Source organism: Trachymyrmex septentrionalis, unplaced genomic scaffold (genome assembly GCF_001594115.1).
Source record: "Trachymyrmex septentrionalis isolate Tsep2-gDNA-1 unplaced genomic scaffold, Tsep1.0 scaffold19, whole genome shotgun sequence".
Lineage (NCBI taxonomy): Eukaryota > Metazoa > Arthropoda > Insecta > Hymenoptera > Formicidae > Trachymyrmex > Trachymyrmex septentrionalis.
The window spans coordinates 430,593-447,449 of NW_017305071.1; the positions used below are offsets into that span (position 1 = coordinate 430,593).

The 16,857-nt window shown below is 37.4% G+C and overlaps 3 protein-coding genes across 4 annotated transcripts; 2 read left to right on the forward strand and 1 right to left on the reverse strand.

The window, feature by feature from the left end:
* Positions 1-392: 392 nt before the first annotated feature.
* Positions 393-10,071, forward strand: LOC108746970 (NACHT domain- and WD repeat-containing protein 1). Its single transcript, XM_018484137.1, has 15 exons — positions 393-707; positions 2,282-2,361; positions 2,448-2,570; positions 3,353-3,495; positions 3,598-3,758; positions 4,477-4,881; positions 5,252-6,009; positions 6,110-6,646; positions 6,735-6,975; positions 7,098-7,756; positions 7,876-8,182; positions 8,286-8,511; positions 8,669-9,381; positions 9,494-9,763; positions 9,873-10,071. Exons 1-15 carry the CDS (start codon positions 599-601, stop codon positions 9,884-9,886), a joined length of 4,746 nt encoding a protein of 1,581 aa, XP_018339639.1. The 5' UTR covers positions 393-598; the 3' UTR covers positions 9,887-10,071.
* Positions 10,072-10,101: 30 nt separating this feature from the next.
* On the reverse strand, positions 10,102-12,730 carry LOC108746971 (bifunctional 3'-phosphoadenosine 5'-phosphosulfate synthase-like). The gene is made up of 7 exons (XM_018484138.1): positions 12,604-12,730; positions 12,332-12,508; positions 11,616-12,251; positions 11,121-11,555; positions 10,835-11,038; positions 10,422-10,704; positions 10,102-10,260 (listed from the first exon to the last, which is right to left on the reverse strand). Exons 1-7 carry the CDS (start codon positions 12,652-12,654, stop codon positions 10,166-10,168), a joined length of 1,881 nt encoding a protein of 626 aa, XP_018339640.1. The 5' UTR covers positions 12,655-12,730; the 3' UTR covers positions 10,102-10,165.
* Positions 12,731-14,069: 1,339 nt separating this feature from the next.
* LOC108746820 lies at positions 14,070-15,909 on the forward strand. Of its 2 annotated transcripts, XM_018483798.1 has the most exons (3): positions 14,070-14,211; positions 14,361-14,466; positions 15,003-15,909. In XM_018483798.1, the coding sequence occupies exons 2-3, from the start codon at positions 14,362-14,364 to the stop codon at positions 15,825-15,827; spliced, it is 930 nt and encodes a 309-aa protein (XP_018339300.1). In that variant the 5' UTR covers positions 14,070-14,211; position 14,361; the 3' UTR covers positions 15,828-15,909. The 2 variants fall into 2 exon arrangements, with proteins under 2 accessions (XP_018339300.1, XP_018339302.1); XM_018483800.1 differs by lacking the exons at positions 14,070-14,211; positions 14,361-14,466 and adding an exon at positions 14,682-14,914.
* The last annotated feature ends 948 nt before the right edge of the window (positions 15,910-16,857 follow it).

Genomic DNA, 16,857 nt, shown 5'->3' on the forward strand with positions numbered 1-16,857 from the left:
ATATATGTATAATATATCGAGCAACACGAGTACCTTGAGCGGGCAATAACCGAAGATCGGAGAGATCGGAAGGGATCCAAAAGTATTCCGTGCTGACTTTGAGATAATAGACAACTCTAGTGCGAGCACGTCTGGAGATCCGATCTCGAGAGGTTTAAAATCCCGATATCAGAGGGTCCACGCGAAATCCAAGCGCTCGAGAGAGCCGTACGAGATCCCACGTACAACGATGAGAAGGGATCGCTGGATGAGCTTGTAATCCAAACGTCCGAGAAAAGAAAGATTTTATGACTTTAAGGATTATAGAAAATTAAATTTAAAAAAAGAAAAAAATATATGTAATATATATATATAATAAATGTGGTAGTGCTCTCAAGAAAAAGAGAGACTCTAAGACAGCGAAGCCATCTTGGCGATATCAAACGATATAAAATACATTGTGAGGAAAATATTCCCAATTGAAAGAAAATGAAATAGTAATATTTCTCAAAAATAGAAAATGTCTCACGTCATATCATTGAACGTGTAAGGATTCGTTATTGCGATGATCGTTGCCTAACACCTTTTTCGAACTTGCGAAACATCTTGCTCTGCAAGTATGAATCTGGAAGTAGAGTTGATCGCGGGAGTCATCAAAGGCGGCCCACCTCCAGCTCATTTGCCGGCGCCAAGACTCATCAAGATATTTATCGCTGGCGAGAGGGATGGTAAGTTGAATAAACCTCTGCGAATTTCGAGGAGATTAAGCAGTTGATCACCTTAAGAAGGAAAAGAGAGGGACATTAAAAATTTTTATAATATCTTACAATATAGTTATTTTTGTCGCAATTAAATTTTTATAGATAAACTTTTCTTTATAATTGTTAATAAACAACATACAATGGAAAAAAGAAAGTAGCTGTCGTAACTAAAAACTGCATGTGGTAACTAAATGGCAGGTGTAAAATGTGAACAGCTAAAATATAGATATTATAGGTAATGTTTTAGCTGTGATATCTATGTTATAGCAGCAATAGCAAACCCCATGTCGCTGTAGTTTATAAATTTATAGTTACAGCAAATATATTACAACAAACCAAGATTAGCTGCGGCAGGGAAAATTTTTTTCTGTGTATTATTATATTTGTAAAATTATATTTGTATAACTAATAATATTTAATGTATATCATTACATAAGACACAACAAAGATTACATCAAATTAAGAGAGATCATATTTTATTTATCAAAATTGTTATAATTTTCTAATGAATATATTTTATAAATAATTTTAAATAAAAAATTTTTAAATAAAAAATTATAAAATTCTTTACGTTAATTGAAAAATGTATTTCGCACTTATTATTTCCGCACTCAAAAGAAAGACAATTCATAATTATATCTTTAATTTGGGACAAAATTTGGGACGTAAAATGGGATAAAAAATTAAAATTTGGAACTATTGTTCATATTAATGTAGCTTTAATAGACGAGACGTGCGTTTTGCTAAATATTTGCGATTTACTCGCGATGGGCTTGATAGAATCTGGAGCAAAATTAAAAGTCAATCAACGACTCTCAATAATCCAAACAATAAATTAATTACAGTCAAGAAGTTTTGAAACGTTGTAGCATTTTAAATATTATGTTGACAGTTTGTAATTAAATTCGTAATTAAAAACTTATGATAATTTACGCTATCTTTTTTCGTGTTTATTCCAGGGAAAGTTACTTTTTAAAAACAATAAGTTACAGTTATTCATTTCCGAGTAGAAAAAGTAACGACAAAAGTAACTGTAAAATTCGTTATCGTTACAAAAAAAAAAACTAACTTCGTTATCATTACAGTTACCAAAGAAAAAATCTCGAGCAAGACAACAAATTATTATGATATAAAAATGATGTCAAAATGACTCCAAAATCATTAAAATGATCATTAAAAGTAATTTTTCAATCATTTCCGATTTATTTTTAATGTCATTTTGACGTTATTGTGATTTGTTGTTCTGCTTGGGAAGTAACGCAGTTACCAAAAAAGTAAGTTGTAACTATAACTTCTCGTTACAACGAGAAGTTACTTCCATTCCCTAGTTTATTCCCATGCAACCCTCCTTATAATTAATTCATTATCTAGGGAAGCATATATTTTTGTTATATTCGATGTATTAAGCAAAATCCAATCTCGATAATGTCATGTGCATGTGAGGCAACATGTAGGCGTAGAGAGATCACGCAGAGATAGATAGAGACAGAGAGTTTCTATTAACGTGAAATTGAATTTATATTCGGCAATTTTCCGGCTAGACTTCCCGGAGGAGCGCAAACAGCTGTTGGAGGTGGTCGGTCCGGAGTTGCAATCAATTTACGATGATATGGGAATCGAGGTCAGTGCAGAGCAATTTCAATTACTTTGACGTTCAAATCTGCTCGTCAAAATTATTCGCGAAAGTGTATGCTTCGCCCTGCACAGGTACTCCTGGTGGACATGCAATATGGAGCCGGCGATGACCCGGACGTCGATCCGCATCTGGCGGAATACTTCCTGGAGGAGATAAGTGCGTCCCACCGTCATTCCAGAGGATGTTTTCTCCTGGTAAGGAATGTATACAGCGTTGTCTCGGCAAATATTGATCGGCACCACATTTTTCTTCCATTGCCGCGTAGAATTAAGTAATTATACGGTTTGGTACGTATAGAGCTTAATAGTTAATACCGTAAAGCCTTCTAACGAGAGTAGATACTCTAACGATTGTTACGATTATATCGTCGTATCACGTGCTTTATTTTACGCGTATTTTACTCTCGCCATTCTCGTCGCATCGCCATCGCTCTTTACTTTATCTCCTTCTACACACAGAAAAATATCATTCTGTTGTAAGAAAATTAATTATCTTCTTTCTAAAACAACAATTTACTTTCTTTTCTTTACGTAACAGTTATCTTTAACAAAGAATATTTTTAATTAAAATATGTTTACTCATTAAAAAGTTTACAAACGCTCATTATTATATATCTAAAACGAGAATTTATTTTCTTTTGAAGAATATTATAAAATTGATCGAAGAAGCGACTTTATATAATAAATAACTCAAATTTGTTTTAATTTAATAATCTTGATTGAAAACTTATTAGAATTAGTATTAAACTTACTAGAATTCAGAATATAATTCAAATAATTTTAATGTGCTTGTGATGAACTTATGATAAATTTGCGGATATATAAACTTTTGAAACATTTGGAATAAGTAATTATTACTTGTGTATAATGTATATTTTTCTGTGTCTGCACATACACACACACACACACTCACACTTCCAGTATACTGCTTGAGATGCAGAGGAGTGACTCGTTTCTTCATTTGTTATCCTTTTCAGCTGTTGACGGGAACAAATTACACCGTAGGGTGGGTGCCAACGGAATTGAAAGAGGCTACCTACCAAACGCTTGTCGCGCACTGCGCTCTTCTTAAAGATCATTACGAGCACAATGGGCACTCTTATGCTTTGAATGCAAATAGGTAATACGCCGATGTCTAGAATTTCTCCTAATTTCCCCTTTCCTCATTCCCTGTTCGTTTTTTTTTTTTTTTTTGGAATCATCATAAGTTACATGTAAACAGCGTGCAAACTGCTCAACGAGAATGGCAAAAGGATCGAGAGCCAAAGTTGCGCCAGGCATTAAAGACTGCTGTGGAACGGGCGATTGTGGAGCATCCGGAGAATCAGGACTTGGAATACACCTTAAAGAGCACGGCGGAACGACAACTGGAACACGGCCTAAGTAAGTAGCAAAGTTTTGCCGATACATATATGATCTATCACCTGAACCGCTGGTATTCTCTGACATATCATTCCCTGTGTATGAGCACGTCATGTTTTTACAAGATCGTAAATAAATGACCGAATACGTCGATCGCCACTCTGCCGCTGTCAATATTTGATCAGCTCTCGTGCGATGGCACGCCGATGGCGCACGTATTTTATGACGAAAATTGTGGACTTATCGGAGCTTTCTCTTCCAAAAATAGGAGAACCTGACCTTCTAGGTCAAGTATCGTCGTGTACCGTTTAAATTATTCGCCGTGAAACGTGCAACGACTATTCGCGAAGGAGAGTCACATACTCACTGCGTTTCATATTATAAGAGGCTTTTATATAGAGGCTGGAAATTGAACTACTTTGTACCACGTTTCATGCGCTAATTCGTTTTCCAGCCTGAAAATTTAATTGGTGCTCGAGTTATTTTTAGTCGCTCCCGCTGGCTAGGATTTATCATAAATTTATAAATGCACGCGCGCGCGCATCGCATATAGCAATTAAAATCTCGGAATGAAAAATATTATTTGTCTTTGAATTTTCTCAAATGTAATTAAAAGCGTTTTAAAACGAGCTTCAAAGACCTTTTCATTACTATGCAGACGTAAGAGCAGCGAGGCACATGTAAGGAGCAATAAATAATAATTCATCCGATGGTATAATCGTTGGAACGTTCTTATCAGATTTAGACCAGCAGGGCTTGGGGATAATGGCTGTGATTCGCGAATGGACGAGTGATGATGCGCCAAGATGCACGGCTGCCGCCGAGGGACTCAAGAATCGCATTCAGACTACCTTGCCCCAGGAAAACGTCCTGGGTTTTGACGTGGAATACCGTAGCGGCGGTATCGATTCCGACTGCGAAGCTCACGATGAATATCTTGCGAAATTTCGAGAACTGATATTGGATAGGCTTCAACAGCTGGTGAACGCGTCTGTCGAAGCTGATCCGGAAATTAAAAGTCGCAAGAAAATGGTTCAGGAGGTCTACGCTGAAAGCATGGCGCATTTTGCTCTTCTTCGAGAATTGCCGTTAGCCAACGAGGGCAACGAAGCCGTGGAGCGAGTTAAACGACTTATCCTTGCAGGTATTCTTTTTTACAGGATATAACTGCGTAAATATATACAATTAAGATCCTATACAAGTTTATCAAAGAGTAACGCATTTCAATTGTAAATATCGCTTATATTGAAATAATTGTTCTTGAGAATCACGTGTACGTGTAAATTTTAAGATAATGACTGCATTCAGCAGCTTTCCAACTGTTGTACAATTTTTTTAATATTGTTGGTCTTGCCTTTAATTTCTTATTGGATCTAAATGTATAAACCAATCATATTAAAGAATTATGTAACAGTTGTAAAGCTACTTTTTTCTGCTGGACGCCAATATACCATAATTTAGCTAGTACAGTAACGGTATAAGTATGATTGAAATATAACATGGCTAATCTTCAGGCAAGGAGCATAAGCACGGACCGATTCTAATCTATGGGCCCAAATCCTCTGGGAAATCCTCTATCCTTGCACGCGTCTATCAGGATTCACCTGACTGGCTTTCGACGTCGACGCTTCGCGTCGTTCGATTATGTACCTCGACACCTCGATCCGCTTACAGCCTGGAGCTCCTCCGTATTCTCTGCCAGCACGTCGGCTTTCTTTGCGGAGATAACGACGGTAATTTACCGCGAGACGCCTCCTTCGACCCACTCTACCTCAACAATTGGTTCAGTCTCATTATACGCCGCTTAGAGGAACATCCCCTTCCGGACCAATTAATTATTCTCCTCGACGATCTTCATCGCTTTCATCCGCTTGAGTGCGATATCGTCGCTGCCTTGTCCTGGTTACCGCTCACTCTTCCTCCGGGTGTTCACTTTGTTGTCACTTCCGCGCTTCCGCCCGAGGGAATGCGCCTCACGCCGCTTCAAAAGGATCGTCTACGTAGCCCCGATATTCTCGTTGATTTATCCGGGCATGTGTGCGCGACACCAGGCGTCGACGCGGTTCTCCAACGCTTAGAGGACCTCGTCGGACTCGACGCAGCTAATCGGATTGCCTCGATTCTCGCTTGCACCGAATATGGCTTGTCGGAGACAGAAATACTGGAATTAATTATGCCTACTGGAGGAGAAGGACCATTGCTTTTGGAGGAGAGTCAATTTAATTTTGCAACCTGGTGCTTGATCAGGAGAACATTCGCACCGTGGCTGAAAGTAAGAATATTAGATTCAACATGTAAATAGCTTGTTTAAAGATGGTTTTTAATCACGGTCGTATATTATTAAATTTTTATTTTATTAAATATTATTTCAGGTACGAGTGATGAGCGGTCGGTTAATGTTTTCCTGGCGTAGCCAATGTCGTGAAGCCGCTCTCAGAAAGTATCTCTCCAATCAAGACGTTTCTCGCGGTTATCACGCGGAGTTAGCCAGCCTCTTCTTTTCCGAGGAAGCCGATGATAATTCCGACAAATCGCTGGAGAATCCATCTTCTTCGCCTCCTATCAAGGAAACACCGTTTCAAAGTGCGCCGCAAACGCAAATTGTCACATACACACTTCGACACGTTGAAGAAGCATGGCTACATCTTCTGCGTGCTTCTGACGTTGACAAGTTGAAGAAACTCGCCGTTTGCGCGTTCGATTTTCTTCTTGCGAGTGCTCAGATGATCTCCGTGAGCTATCTACGATGTGTCCTCGAACATGCCAGACGATATCTCCTTGAACGCGATTTGGAACTCGTGTATTACGCGGTGAGAAAATCCAGCGATGTTCTTACCAGAGATCCACTTCAGCTCGCTGCGCAGCTTATCTGCTGGTTAAGACCGGTTGCTGAGGACGGAGGTGACCTCGTGAGTCCTTTTTATTTTTTATTCTAACAAGAACTTATATTACTATTGATTCGTAAATAAAAAAAGATTTACTCATTCTCTTCATCAGGTCAGCAGAATGGTCATGGCGGCAATGGCTTGGTGCGACGGTTACACCGCGCCTTTACTCGTGCCCTTGAACGGATGGTTACAACCGCCTCTGCCACTACAGATCCGAGCGATTACTTGTCCTCAGGGAGTTAAGTTAATCGAAGCGGCACCATCTGGTCAGCATGTAGTCATTGTGCCACCGCAGGGAGATGCTCAATTATGGCATGTGATGTCCGGTCAGCTCGTTCATACATTCAAAGGTAAAACGAGAAAAGTACAATTTAGCGCGAATTAATACAGAATATTGGCATTTTTTCTCTATCGCAAGTTTTCCAAATATGTTTTTATTAATTATGAATAAATCTCTTTTTATTCACACCAGGACACTCCAGTCCAATTTCATGTTTAGCCGTTACCCATCAATCACAGTATCTGTTAACCGGTTCCGAAGACACTTCTATTATCGTTTGGGATATGAAAGATCTTGTAATGAAACGCCGGATTTGCGAGCATATCGCACCGGTTCTCACTTTAACTCCGGCACTCAACAATTCCGTTATCGTGAGCGGTGGCGAGGATTCCAGAATTATTGCTACGAGCTTGCTCACTGGCGAAGTCCTGATGAAGGTTGATCATCACCGAGGTCCTGTCACCACTATTCGAGTCGATTCCGCTGGAGAAGTCTTGGTTTCTGGTTCAGTCGACGGAACTGTGTGTCTTTGGTCTTTGGAAAGCTTTAGTCTTCTCAACAGTATTACTCTTCCTTCTCCAGTGATCATGCTTGACGTGTCTGCAGATTCAGTTTTTCTTCTAGCCGCTTGCGAAGATCAGAAGCTCTATCTAAGATCCTTGGCAACCGGCACGGAAATCCATACACTTAGAGGACATCAAGGACCAGTTAAGAGTCTTTGTCTGGCAAAAGATTGTAGAAGAGCTATCGCTGGTGGTGTCGAAGGCAGAGTATCCGTATTTGATATGCATAGTGGAAAGTTGATCAGGACTCTGCCTGCTAATCCATCAGCAACAGTTACTTCAGTCAAGGTAATTAAACGCAAAATATCATAATTTTCATTATTTTTCTCATTTATTTTAATTGAATACGTTCTCACAATGTCTGTTTAAATCATATACTATTATATTTCCACTTTTATCTTTTGCAGGTAACTGAGAAAGATGATTTTCTGATAACTGGTGGAGGAGGTCGCGTGACTTATTGGAGCTTTCGTGGTGAAGAACCACCACCAAAACCACAAAAACCTGGAAAACAGGATACATTGCAACCCCATACCGCACCGATATCCTGCTTGGACATCTCCAGGGATGGCGCTATGGCGGTTACTGGTGGTGTCGATTCTTTAGTCAATTTATGGCAACTCAACACTCACGAATTGTTATCCACCCTAGAAGGACATATCGCTAGCATTACTTGTATCGCATTTTCCGCATCAGAACTTTTTGTCGCATCTGGTACAGACTTTTATAAAATTATTTTTCTTTGCCAATTAATGCCTTTTTATTATTAACGTATCTGAATTAAGTGGAAATATAAAAATATGCGTAAATTCTTTAGGATCCGAAGACAAGACGGTACGTGTGTGGGGTTTAACTCTAGGACTTGTCGTGGCTACGTTCAGGCATCAGGCACCAGTAACTGCTGTTACTGCTATGCTAGATGGAAGAAGAGTGGTCAGTTCAGATCGTGCTGGCTCTATCAGAGTCTGGGCAGCAGATACCGGTACATTGATTCAATCTGTTTGCGGACCTGGAAGATGTTTCGCTGTTGCGTCCGACATGAGGTAAGAGAACTAGATTTATATATAAATTTCTCTATGCAAAATATTCTTTATCTGGTTCTTCTACTCATACTCCTCGCGTTTCTATCTTTAAACTTTGACCGTTATTTTAAGACTCATTAGACTAACATCTCTCAGCTGAACCATTTCATCATTCCAGATACGCGGTTTGCGGATCTGGTGACAATCAGGTGCGCATAATCAGTCTGGGCGCCGGTCCCGAGGAGAAGCATCAGGTATCGCACTCACAGGATATCACATGTCTGGTAGCAACGCCGGATTCTCAATATCTGATCACTGGTTCTCGCGACATGAGTCTGAAAGTGTGGCAACTAGCCGGCGGTAAACTCTCCCAAGTGTTGGTCGGTCATACCGATCATGTGACTTGCGTAGCAGTCGCGGTGCTCGACAAATCTATAGTGGTATCCGGCTCTAGGGACGCCAATTTGATCGTCTGGGATATCAATACTGGTGCCGATTTGCACACTCTCGTGGGTCATTTGGGTTACGTGACCTGCGTGCGTCTCTCCGGCGACGGTACTTTGGCCGTTTCCGGAAGCGAGGACAAAAGCCTCATCGTTTGGGATACTAAAAAGGGCACCCCCCTCAGTTCCATTATGCTACACGTACCGGTTTTAGGAGTCGAAATGTCTACCGATTGCTCCAGGATGGCAGTACATTTACTGGAGCATAAATGCATGCCTATTTTATGTCTGCATAATACTCCCGCGCAATACGTGAAATTGCCGCCATACGTGGCCCCGCGGGACTTAAGACCACCAGGACCGAAACGACCCGCCAAAAGATTGTTGAAGAAAGAGGTGTCTTTAGATACTTACACCTGGCAGCGAAAGTACGGGCATCTTACGTCAGGTTATCATTTTTATATATTTCTAATGCCATTTAGAGATTGTTATCAATCCCTTAAGTATATTCATGCAAAAATAAGGATTTAGTTTGATCTTCTTTGCATTTATCTTCATAGGTATTATAGTTTCAAGTATCGAGGAACGATTGAAACGTCGCTTTAGCGTGAGCGCGTCAATGGAAGAGATCAGCCAAGCAGGTTTAGCCGGTTCTCAATCTGGCTTAGGTCCTGAACAAGCCGCTTTAGCACAATCTCAACATTTTGATCAACTAGAGGCACTTTGGAACAAACAGTCACCGCCGCCAAGACCACGTGGCCTAGTCCGGACATTAACGAAACAAAGTTCGCTTCAAGCTACCCGAATATCCGACTCTGAAGAAGAAGAAGGTAAAACTTATTATCTAGTTTGCTTAAGCAAACATTTATATTTTTTATGATAAAGCGTATAAAGATAAAATTAAGTTTTTTATATATAGTGAGATATTTATTATTGCAGATATACCGGATTAAATGACAAAATATTTTCTATCGACAACCTTCGGTCGATTGTCGAATATATTTAAGTTACAAAATGTCCTTCCGTGTCATTCGATGCAATAAATAAAGATATACCAGAGGTAATAGACTAGAACAAAATGTACGATTTGTTCCATTATTTTTGCATTCAATAGTTTATCTCTATTTTATTTTGTTATCTGCCCCCATTATATTAATTCAATATTTTATAATATAATATCAACATCAGTTATAAGTTATACCATACATAAATATTATTTATTGATTCGCTTCTTAACTATGTGCAGTTTGGTAATATTTTGCGATAATTCTCCATGCTTTCGGTGCCATAAAATCCTCAGGAGGATCTTCACCATTTTTTGCCAAATCTAATGTAAAAAGAGACACAAAAAATAAAAATATCTTTATAAATCTTGTGGAGATATACACATGCGTATATAGCCACAAAAATGAAAATAATATAAAATTATATAAACCAATAAATAAAAAAAATTATGACAGAATAAATTATGATAGAATAAAAACTTACTACGCATTTTGGTACCGGAAATAAAAACGAAATCTTGCTGTCGTTCAGCTTCGAAGAAAGACATTTTTTTCGTTTTGGTGTCGTAAGCAGCTACTCTAAAAGGGATAATTTCGAGATTTTGCAAACCTGGCGCCATTGAAAGGATGCGTGCACCATGAGCGGCATCGTAAAGATTGCCGTCTGGTGTGGCGGATTTATCAGGATGAGGAATACCAGCGGGATCTCGTCCGACAATGTAAAAATTTGCTCCTGCGATCATACGAGCTTTGGCATGCCATTGCACCTAAAAAATGTAAATCATGATAAAGTGGCTAAACATTTTTTTAAATTGACCATTATAACGGTCTTTACATATTTCACATTATATTGTATCGCACATTATATATTGTTACGTTAGGAAGAAATTTACTGACCTCTGTGGGACCGGCATAACACATAGGACTAGGAAAGATAGCGAGAATAGTATCCTTATGCAAGACGTTTTCCTCGAGGATAGCCTGGTGTTGCCGTATCCTGACCGGTAGAGGAACATCGTCGTCTTTAGTCCACCCGCCCAAAGGATGAAGGAGAAGAACTGGTTTCTTGAAGCCGTATTCTTCGAGACGTCGCCTGGTATCCTGAGTATACGAGATGCAATAGAAATAACGAACGCGTATTGCGGTTTGTAAAGTTTTGTTATTTCGTGAAGTAAGTATCAACCTGCATAAGCAACGCGTGTCCATTGTGTATCGGATTTCGTAATTGGAAAGCAAAAACCGCATCGGCGCCAATCTCTCGACACTTAGTCCTGATCTCGTTAGGCATCAGCCTATAATGATCCAACCCGTCATTCCATCTAATTCTTTCAAGCACTTCCAAATCCCCGCCGACCAACCAGTCACCAGAGTCTTGGATTAATCTGACATAAGGGTGCCTGGGATTATTTGTGCCGAATTGACGGCAGCAACGTTCTTCCTTGCGGTGGAGATAAAATTCCGGATTGCGTAAGACGGCAAGATCCTTGTCCTGATATCTAAGTACGAACGCAGTCGCATCGAAACAGCGCTCTTTGTCGGAAGTACTCACGGGAAGAACGATAGGAACCGATTGGTTGATCGAAACGCCGTTTTCGTACAGACAGTTAAAATGCTGCACCTATTAAAAACAATAATGCTTTTGCGTTTGGATTAAACTTTGCGCATGGATTAAACTTACTTGAAGATACTCGGCTTCCCTCATAAATCCTTTCAAAGGCGCCGCCCATCCTTCAGCGAGAACTTGTAACCATTGCACGTCTAATTTTCCGATTTCCACAATTGGAAGAGTCTTAATTTCGTTCCGGATATCGTCCAATCTATCCTCTTCCACGAATAATTCTAGACAGGGTTGCTTAAGTTCGCATATCTTTGGTATAATTTGTTTGCTTTGGAGAAAATTGATGACGATATCGGTAGATTGTTGAACGGTCGTGTTCTCCGTGTTGACGGTGAGATCGGGTTCGGTAGGTACATCATAATTTTGATCGATACCGGTGAAACCCTTAATGATACCCTGACGTGCTTTCTTATAGAGGCCTTTGACGTCACGGGCCTCGCAGACCTGGAGGGATGCGTCGATGAATATCTCGAAGAAGGGCAGATTGGCGTTCTCGTGAATTTCGCGTGCCATTTCTCGGTCCGCCGCGAACGGCGAGACGAAGCTGCAGAGGGCAATGATTCCGGCGTCTGCGAAGAGCCTCGCGACTTCAGCAACGCGACGCACATTCTCCTCGCGATCCTCTTTACTGAAGCCGAGATTACGATTCAAACCGGTGCGCAAGTTGTCACCATCCAAGCTGTACGCGGGAATTCCCTGCTCCAGAAATAACATCGAATAAAATACCGTGAAAGTGGAGCAACAAGCTTATAAAGCGATTACGCTTTAATGCGCACCTGAGAAACGAGATATTCCTCAAGTTGAAAAGAGATGGAAGTCTTTCCGGCACCAGAAAGTCCCGTCATCCAAATTGTACATCCACGAAATCCTTGAACGGAGCCGATCGCTTGTCCCCGTTTCGTTCTGGACACATGATGCGCTTGAGACAACACGTTGGTCGCTATTGCCTGCGCCTGCGATGGGAAATATATTTTCTATCAGCGTTCTCATCAACATTTATACTCCACAGATACTTTCTTCTATATGCATTAATTTTATTATATCTCACTTCTTTCGGAGAATTCGAAATCTCTAGTATCCGTCGTTCAAAGATTCCCATTTTTCTAAAAAACTCTTTTTGTTTCTATACTTATTTAATAGTTACGCGCTTAATAATTACGTAATGATTTGTAATGTAACGACTATTTTTAATTTATTATTTTTGTATAATTATTGTTAATTATTAGGATTATGGAGATTATTGGAAGACACAATATACATCTGAATTCTACGACAGACGATAGAAAACTGAAAACTGTTCTCGGTGTACGAAATGTAAGATGCTGTTAAAAGCGAGAAAGTTTGAAGAAAGTCACTTTCATCGGTATTCCGGGGATCAACAAGTCCAGGAATACTTTTAAAAGATTGCTGCCGTGCAAATACGCACAACTGTATTATATTCTATGTATATTATATATTAAATTTATTAAATATAATTTTTGCGTATCTCAAACTAATCTAGATTCTCTCAGATTATCTCAAATCAGTTTACCTTATTTTATCACAAAAGTAAATTTTAGAGTTATCGTTTCTTTTATAATAAGATACTTCATATCTCACTATAACAGTACACGTGAAGGAATGTAATTCACAGTATAATTGTTTACAACATTGTTTACAGTAAAAGAAAAAAAAATAAGAAAAATGATATATATATATAAAATTTTTTATAAGAAACAGTATTTCAGACAGCGAAGATTCACAAGTTTATCAAGTATGCTGCGATTGATCTGTCTATTATTATTTCGATTTGCTTTAGTATTTAATTGTTTATATAATTTATGCTGAATTTTTATTTTATTTCGATTGCAATAATCTTTTTTATTATTAAGAGAATAACAACCGTATATTAATTAAAGAGATTTAAATTTCAAACTTCATGAGATTCAAAAAATGTATCCGACTAAAAAATAATAAACTTTTAATAAACTCTTTTAACAAAGTAACTTTCTCAAAATGACAAAAAAGAAATGATCCTTACAGCACAAAAGTTGCAGTAACATTGCAGACATTTTGCAGCAATATTGCTGCAAATTGTGTGTATGTAGATTATTTTTTGTAATGTGCTTTAAAAAATATCTGGCATTCGGACAGTTATTCATGGAATTTAATAGGTATTCTGACGAAAATGAAAAGTTGTATCAAGCATATTATTTACGAATCGTATTTAATCAATCAATAATGACATCAAATTTATATAATTATTAATATTATTAATATTATTTTTACTTCCTTTTTCTGTTTGGGAATAATATTAAAAATGAAGAGGGGTCCCTCATAAAATTATATTTAATATAAATATATATGGTTATTTAAAAATGTAATATTCTCAGCATTTGCAACTATCAATTTTGTTTCTTTTATTTTTCGAAAATTTTTGTTTATTACAGTATGATATACTAGTAAACTTCAAAGGGTCTCGAACTTCATTACCGACGACTCGAATTATCTCTCGAGTAAGATTTTATTCTTCACTAAAGTGATTTTAATATTCTTGTACTATTTTCGTCAACAGACATACCGGCAGTTCGTAGGCATTCGTAGGTCGCGATGTTTAAAAGACACGTGTTGACGAGAACTGCATGTAATTAAGCGTCATAACGCTTAATTATCCGAGGTATTTTATTAATCAGGCATAATTAGTTACAGAACGTTTGTCTTGTCAATAATCACGGAGTTTTTGTACGCGAAGCTGCTGAATGTTACGTGCTCCACCGAGTGCTCGTTTTATTTTGAAATAAATTAATTGTTACGATCATATTACAGAATGGAGAAACTCTGTCCACTGTGTAAAAAGAAGGGTATTAGGAGAAGGATCAAGGCATTTCAGGTTAATATGGAAGAAGCGATGTGGTCCTGTGAGGCGGAAGAAGTAAACAATCTTCTTATTCCTTTTCTGTTTATTTCCTTAAAACCTAGAATATTTTCCAGTAAGAAATACAGATGACTTAGTGAATCATTACATTCTTGTTGTTCTTGTTTGTCAATGTTAAGCAAAGGATACATTCTGAGTGACGCATGAAGCTCCTTATGCATCATTTGTCTCTATTGTTCATTTAATAATAAAGAAAGATAAAATGATACATTATGTACTTCATGCATACAATCGGAACGCATTCAAAGATGAAATGATTCTTTTGTTATATCGTGTCTCTTGCTGGAAAATACCACTAACCTACCTGTGCTCTTTGCTTTCTGTTTCTTGCTTTTTATCTCTTACTTTTTCCCTCTTTGTGACCATTTTATCGTGTTTCTTGTCTCTTCCAATGTTCATCAAATTTTATATCAGACGACAAAAAAGCGAAGAAACAGGATAAGAGGTAAAAAGCAAGAAACAGGAAGCAAAAAGCATAACTGTAGATTATATAGGCTTTATATCTATGCCCACAATTTTGTTTTGTATTTTAGTGCCCCTGGCCGATGGGTTACGAGGATCTGATATTCTTTCCTAGAGTAGCTACCTCCTGCAACTGGGAGGAATCAAGTTTCGCTAAAGAGGATGTTCCTGTACCAGTGGACTTTACGCTTTATACACCACCTGAAACTCCTGGAAGCGAACTTACCAAAGAATTGACCGAGATAACAAGTGCTGAATATTCATCATGTCCTACAATGAAAGATAAAATTGAAACAGTGCCTGAATGTGAATTCGTTACCTCAACAAAGGAATCTACTGATTCTAATAAATCATCACTATTTGAATCATTTGAATTAGCAGACATTAACTCTAAAGAAAGCAAAAATATGAACAAACAGATTGTAGATGTTAAGATAGTGCCCAAGATTGTTAACATCGAAAAGACTAATATTAATCTTAAGATTTTTTCTAATATTGATAACAATTGTGATAATAGAAAACTACAGGAATGTAATTATCCATTCATGAATACAAGCGTAATGGATACTTTCAAGAATCTTGATATATCTAATAATAAGTATACAGAGGTTGGTTTAAGTCAGCAGTACAATACCACAAACGAACAGAATGAAAACGATAAATTGCAATTGGATGCAACAGTAAATGAGGTCAAAACAGATGTTGGCGCAGAGACATTATCAAAAGCTAAGAATACGTTAGTCGACCTAGATACTACAGTTACCTTAGATACAACAAACCAGTCTACAGAGAATACTTTGGACACATTGGATACAATATTGGAAGATATTATTAAAAATAAAAGCAATTTACCTAAAGACTCAAATGATGATTGGTTAAACAAGTTGATGAGTTGATGACAGTAACTTACATTTATTATTATTATTTAATAGCTTGTATTTTGAACAAAGACTGAAAGATGTGACGAAGGAGATCAAATTGTAAATTACAACTGATCTTTATGAAATGTGATAATAGAATCGAAGTTGTTATAAGAAATAATAAGCAATCATAATAGTATTAAAAATGATATTTTGTTGTTTTGTTATTATTTACTTTTATTTTTTACATTTACTTTTATCATCCTTTTAACAATATAGTAATTAATCTGCTTATATGATAAAAAAAATTATGAACATTTACTGAAGTTATTTAACTTTTGGTAAATGAAAGAAAACCGGTTAAATGTGTGTGGCGAATAAAATTTTAGAATTTAAAAAACTCGAATATTTAATTATAAGAAATGATTGCATATATTTACTTTACCAAGGTCCATTTTTACCAATGTAGATTAACTTTAATCTTGGTTTAAATTTAGTCTTTATCTTTTTCTAATTTTTAAAATTAGAAAAAAGTTAAAACAAGATTAATGTTAATTTTCATAAAAAATGGAAAAAATAATTTTTATTAGTACATCTCGTTTTGTTTTAAGCAGTTAAGTATCCTAATCTGAAAACATCTTATTTTATTTATAATAAACTTAAAATTTATTATTTTTTTTCTTTAATCTTATCTCTTAAATCTTATCTCTTAGACCCGATTGTTTCATCTTAATCGCTTTCAAAATTAAGAGGTAAATCTGGTAATTCGCGCATGTGATTGGGTAATTTTGCTACTTATCCAACAGATAAAATTTACCAAAAGGTGGAGCAACCGGCTCTTAATCTTATCTTCTGTCTTTGAATTTGGCGGTTAATTCGGTCATATAAGGCTGTATTTTCATGCTGACACTCAACGCTTGATTCGAGCGTCAAAACAGATCACGTGATCAAAATTAACGAATACCAAGCATCAATTTTAATCTCTATTAGACAGCCAATTGCGTATCAATTGGTAGCGTGTTTTGTTTTGTGCTACTCTATCCGCCATTTTTTCTGTAAGGTTTAC

Bases quoted from the DNA above. Each gene is read 5' to 3' on its own strand.
- LOC108746820 (XM_018483798.1), top strand. From the start codon at position 14,362: ATGGAGAAACTCTGTCCACTGTGTAAAAAGAAGGGTATTAGGAGAAGG. The intron at 14,467-15,002 runs GTAAACAATCTT...TTTGTATTTTAG, and splicing joins GGTCCTGTGAGGCGGAAGAA to TGCCCCTGGCCGATGGGTTA.
- LOC108746970 (XM_018484137.1), top strand. From the start codon at position 599: ATGAATCTGGAAGTAGAGTTGATCGCGGGAGTCATCAAAGGCGGCCCA. The intron at 4,882-5,251 runs GTATTCTTTTTT...GCTAATCTTCAG, and splicing joins TAAACGACTTATCCTTGCAG to GCAAGGAGCATAAGCACGGA. The intron at 9,382-9,493 runs GTTATCATTTTT...TTATCTTCATAG, and splicing joins GTACGGGCATCTTACGTCAG to GTATTATAGTTTCAAGTATC.
- LOC108746971 (XM_018484138.1), bottom strand. From the start codon at position 12,654: ATGGGAATCTTTGAACGACGGATACTAGAGATTTCGAATTCTCCGAAA. The intron at 12,509-12,603 runs GTGAGATATAAT...TTCCCATCGCAG, and splicing joins TTTCGAATTCTCCGAAAGAA to GCGCAGGCAATAGCGACCAA. The intron at 12,252-12,331 runs GTGCGCATTAAA...TTTCTGGAGCAG, and splicing joins AGGAATATCTCGTTTCTCAG to GGAATTCCCGCGTACAGCTT.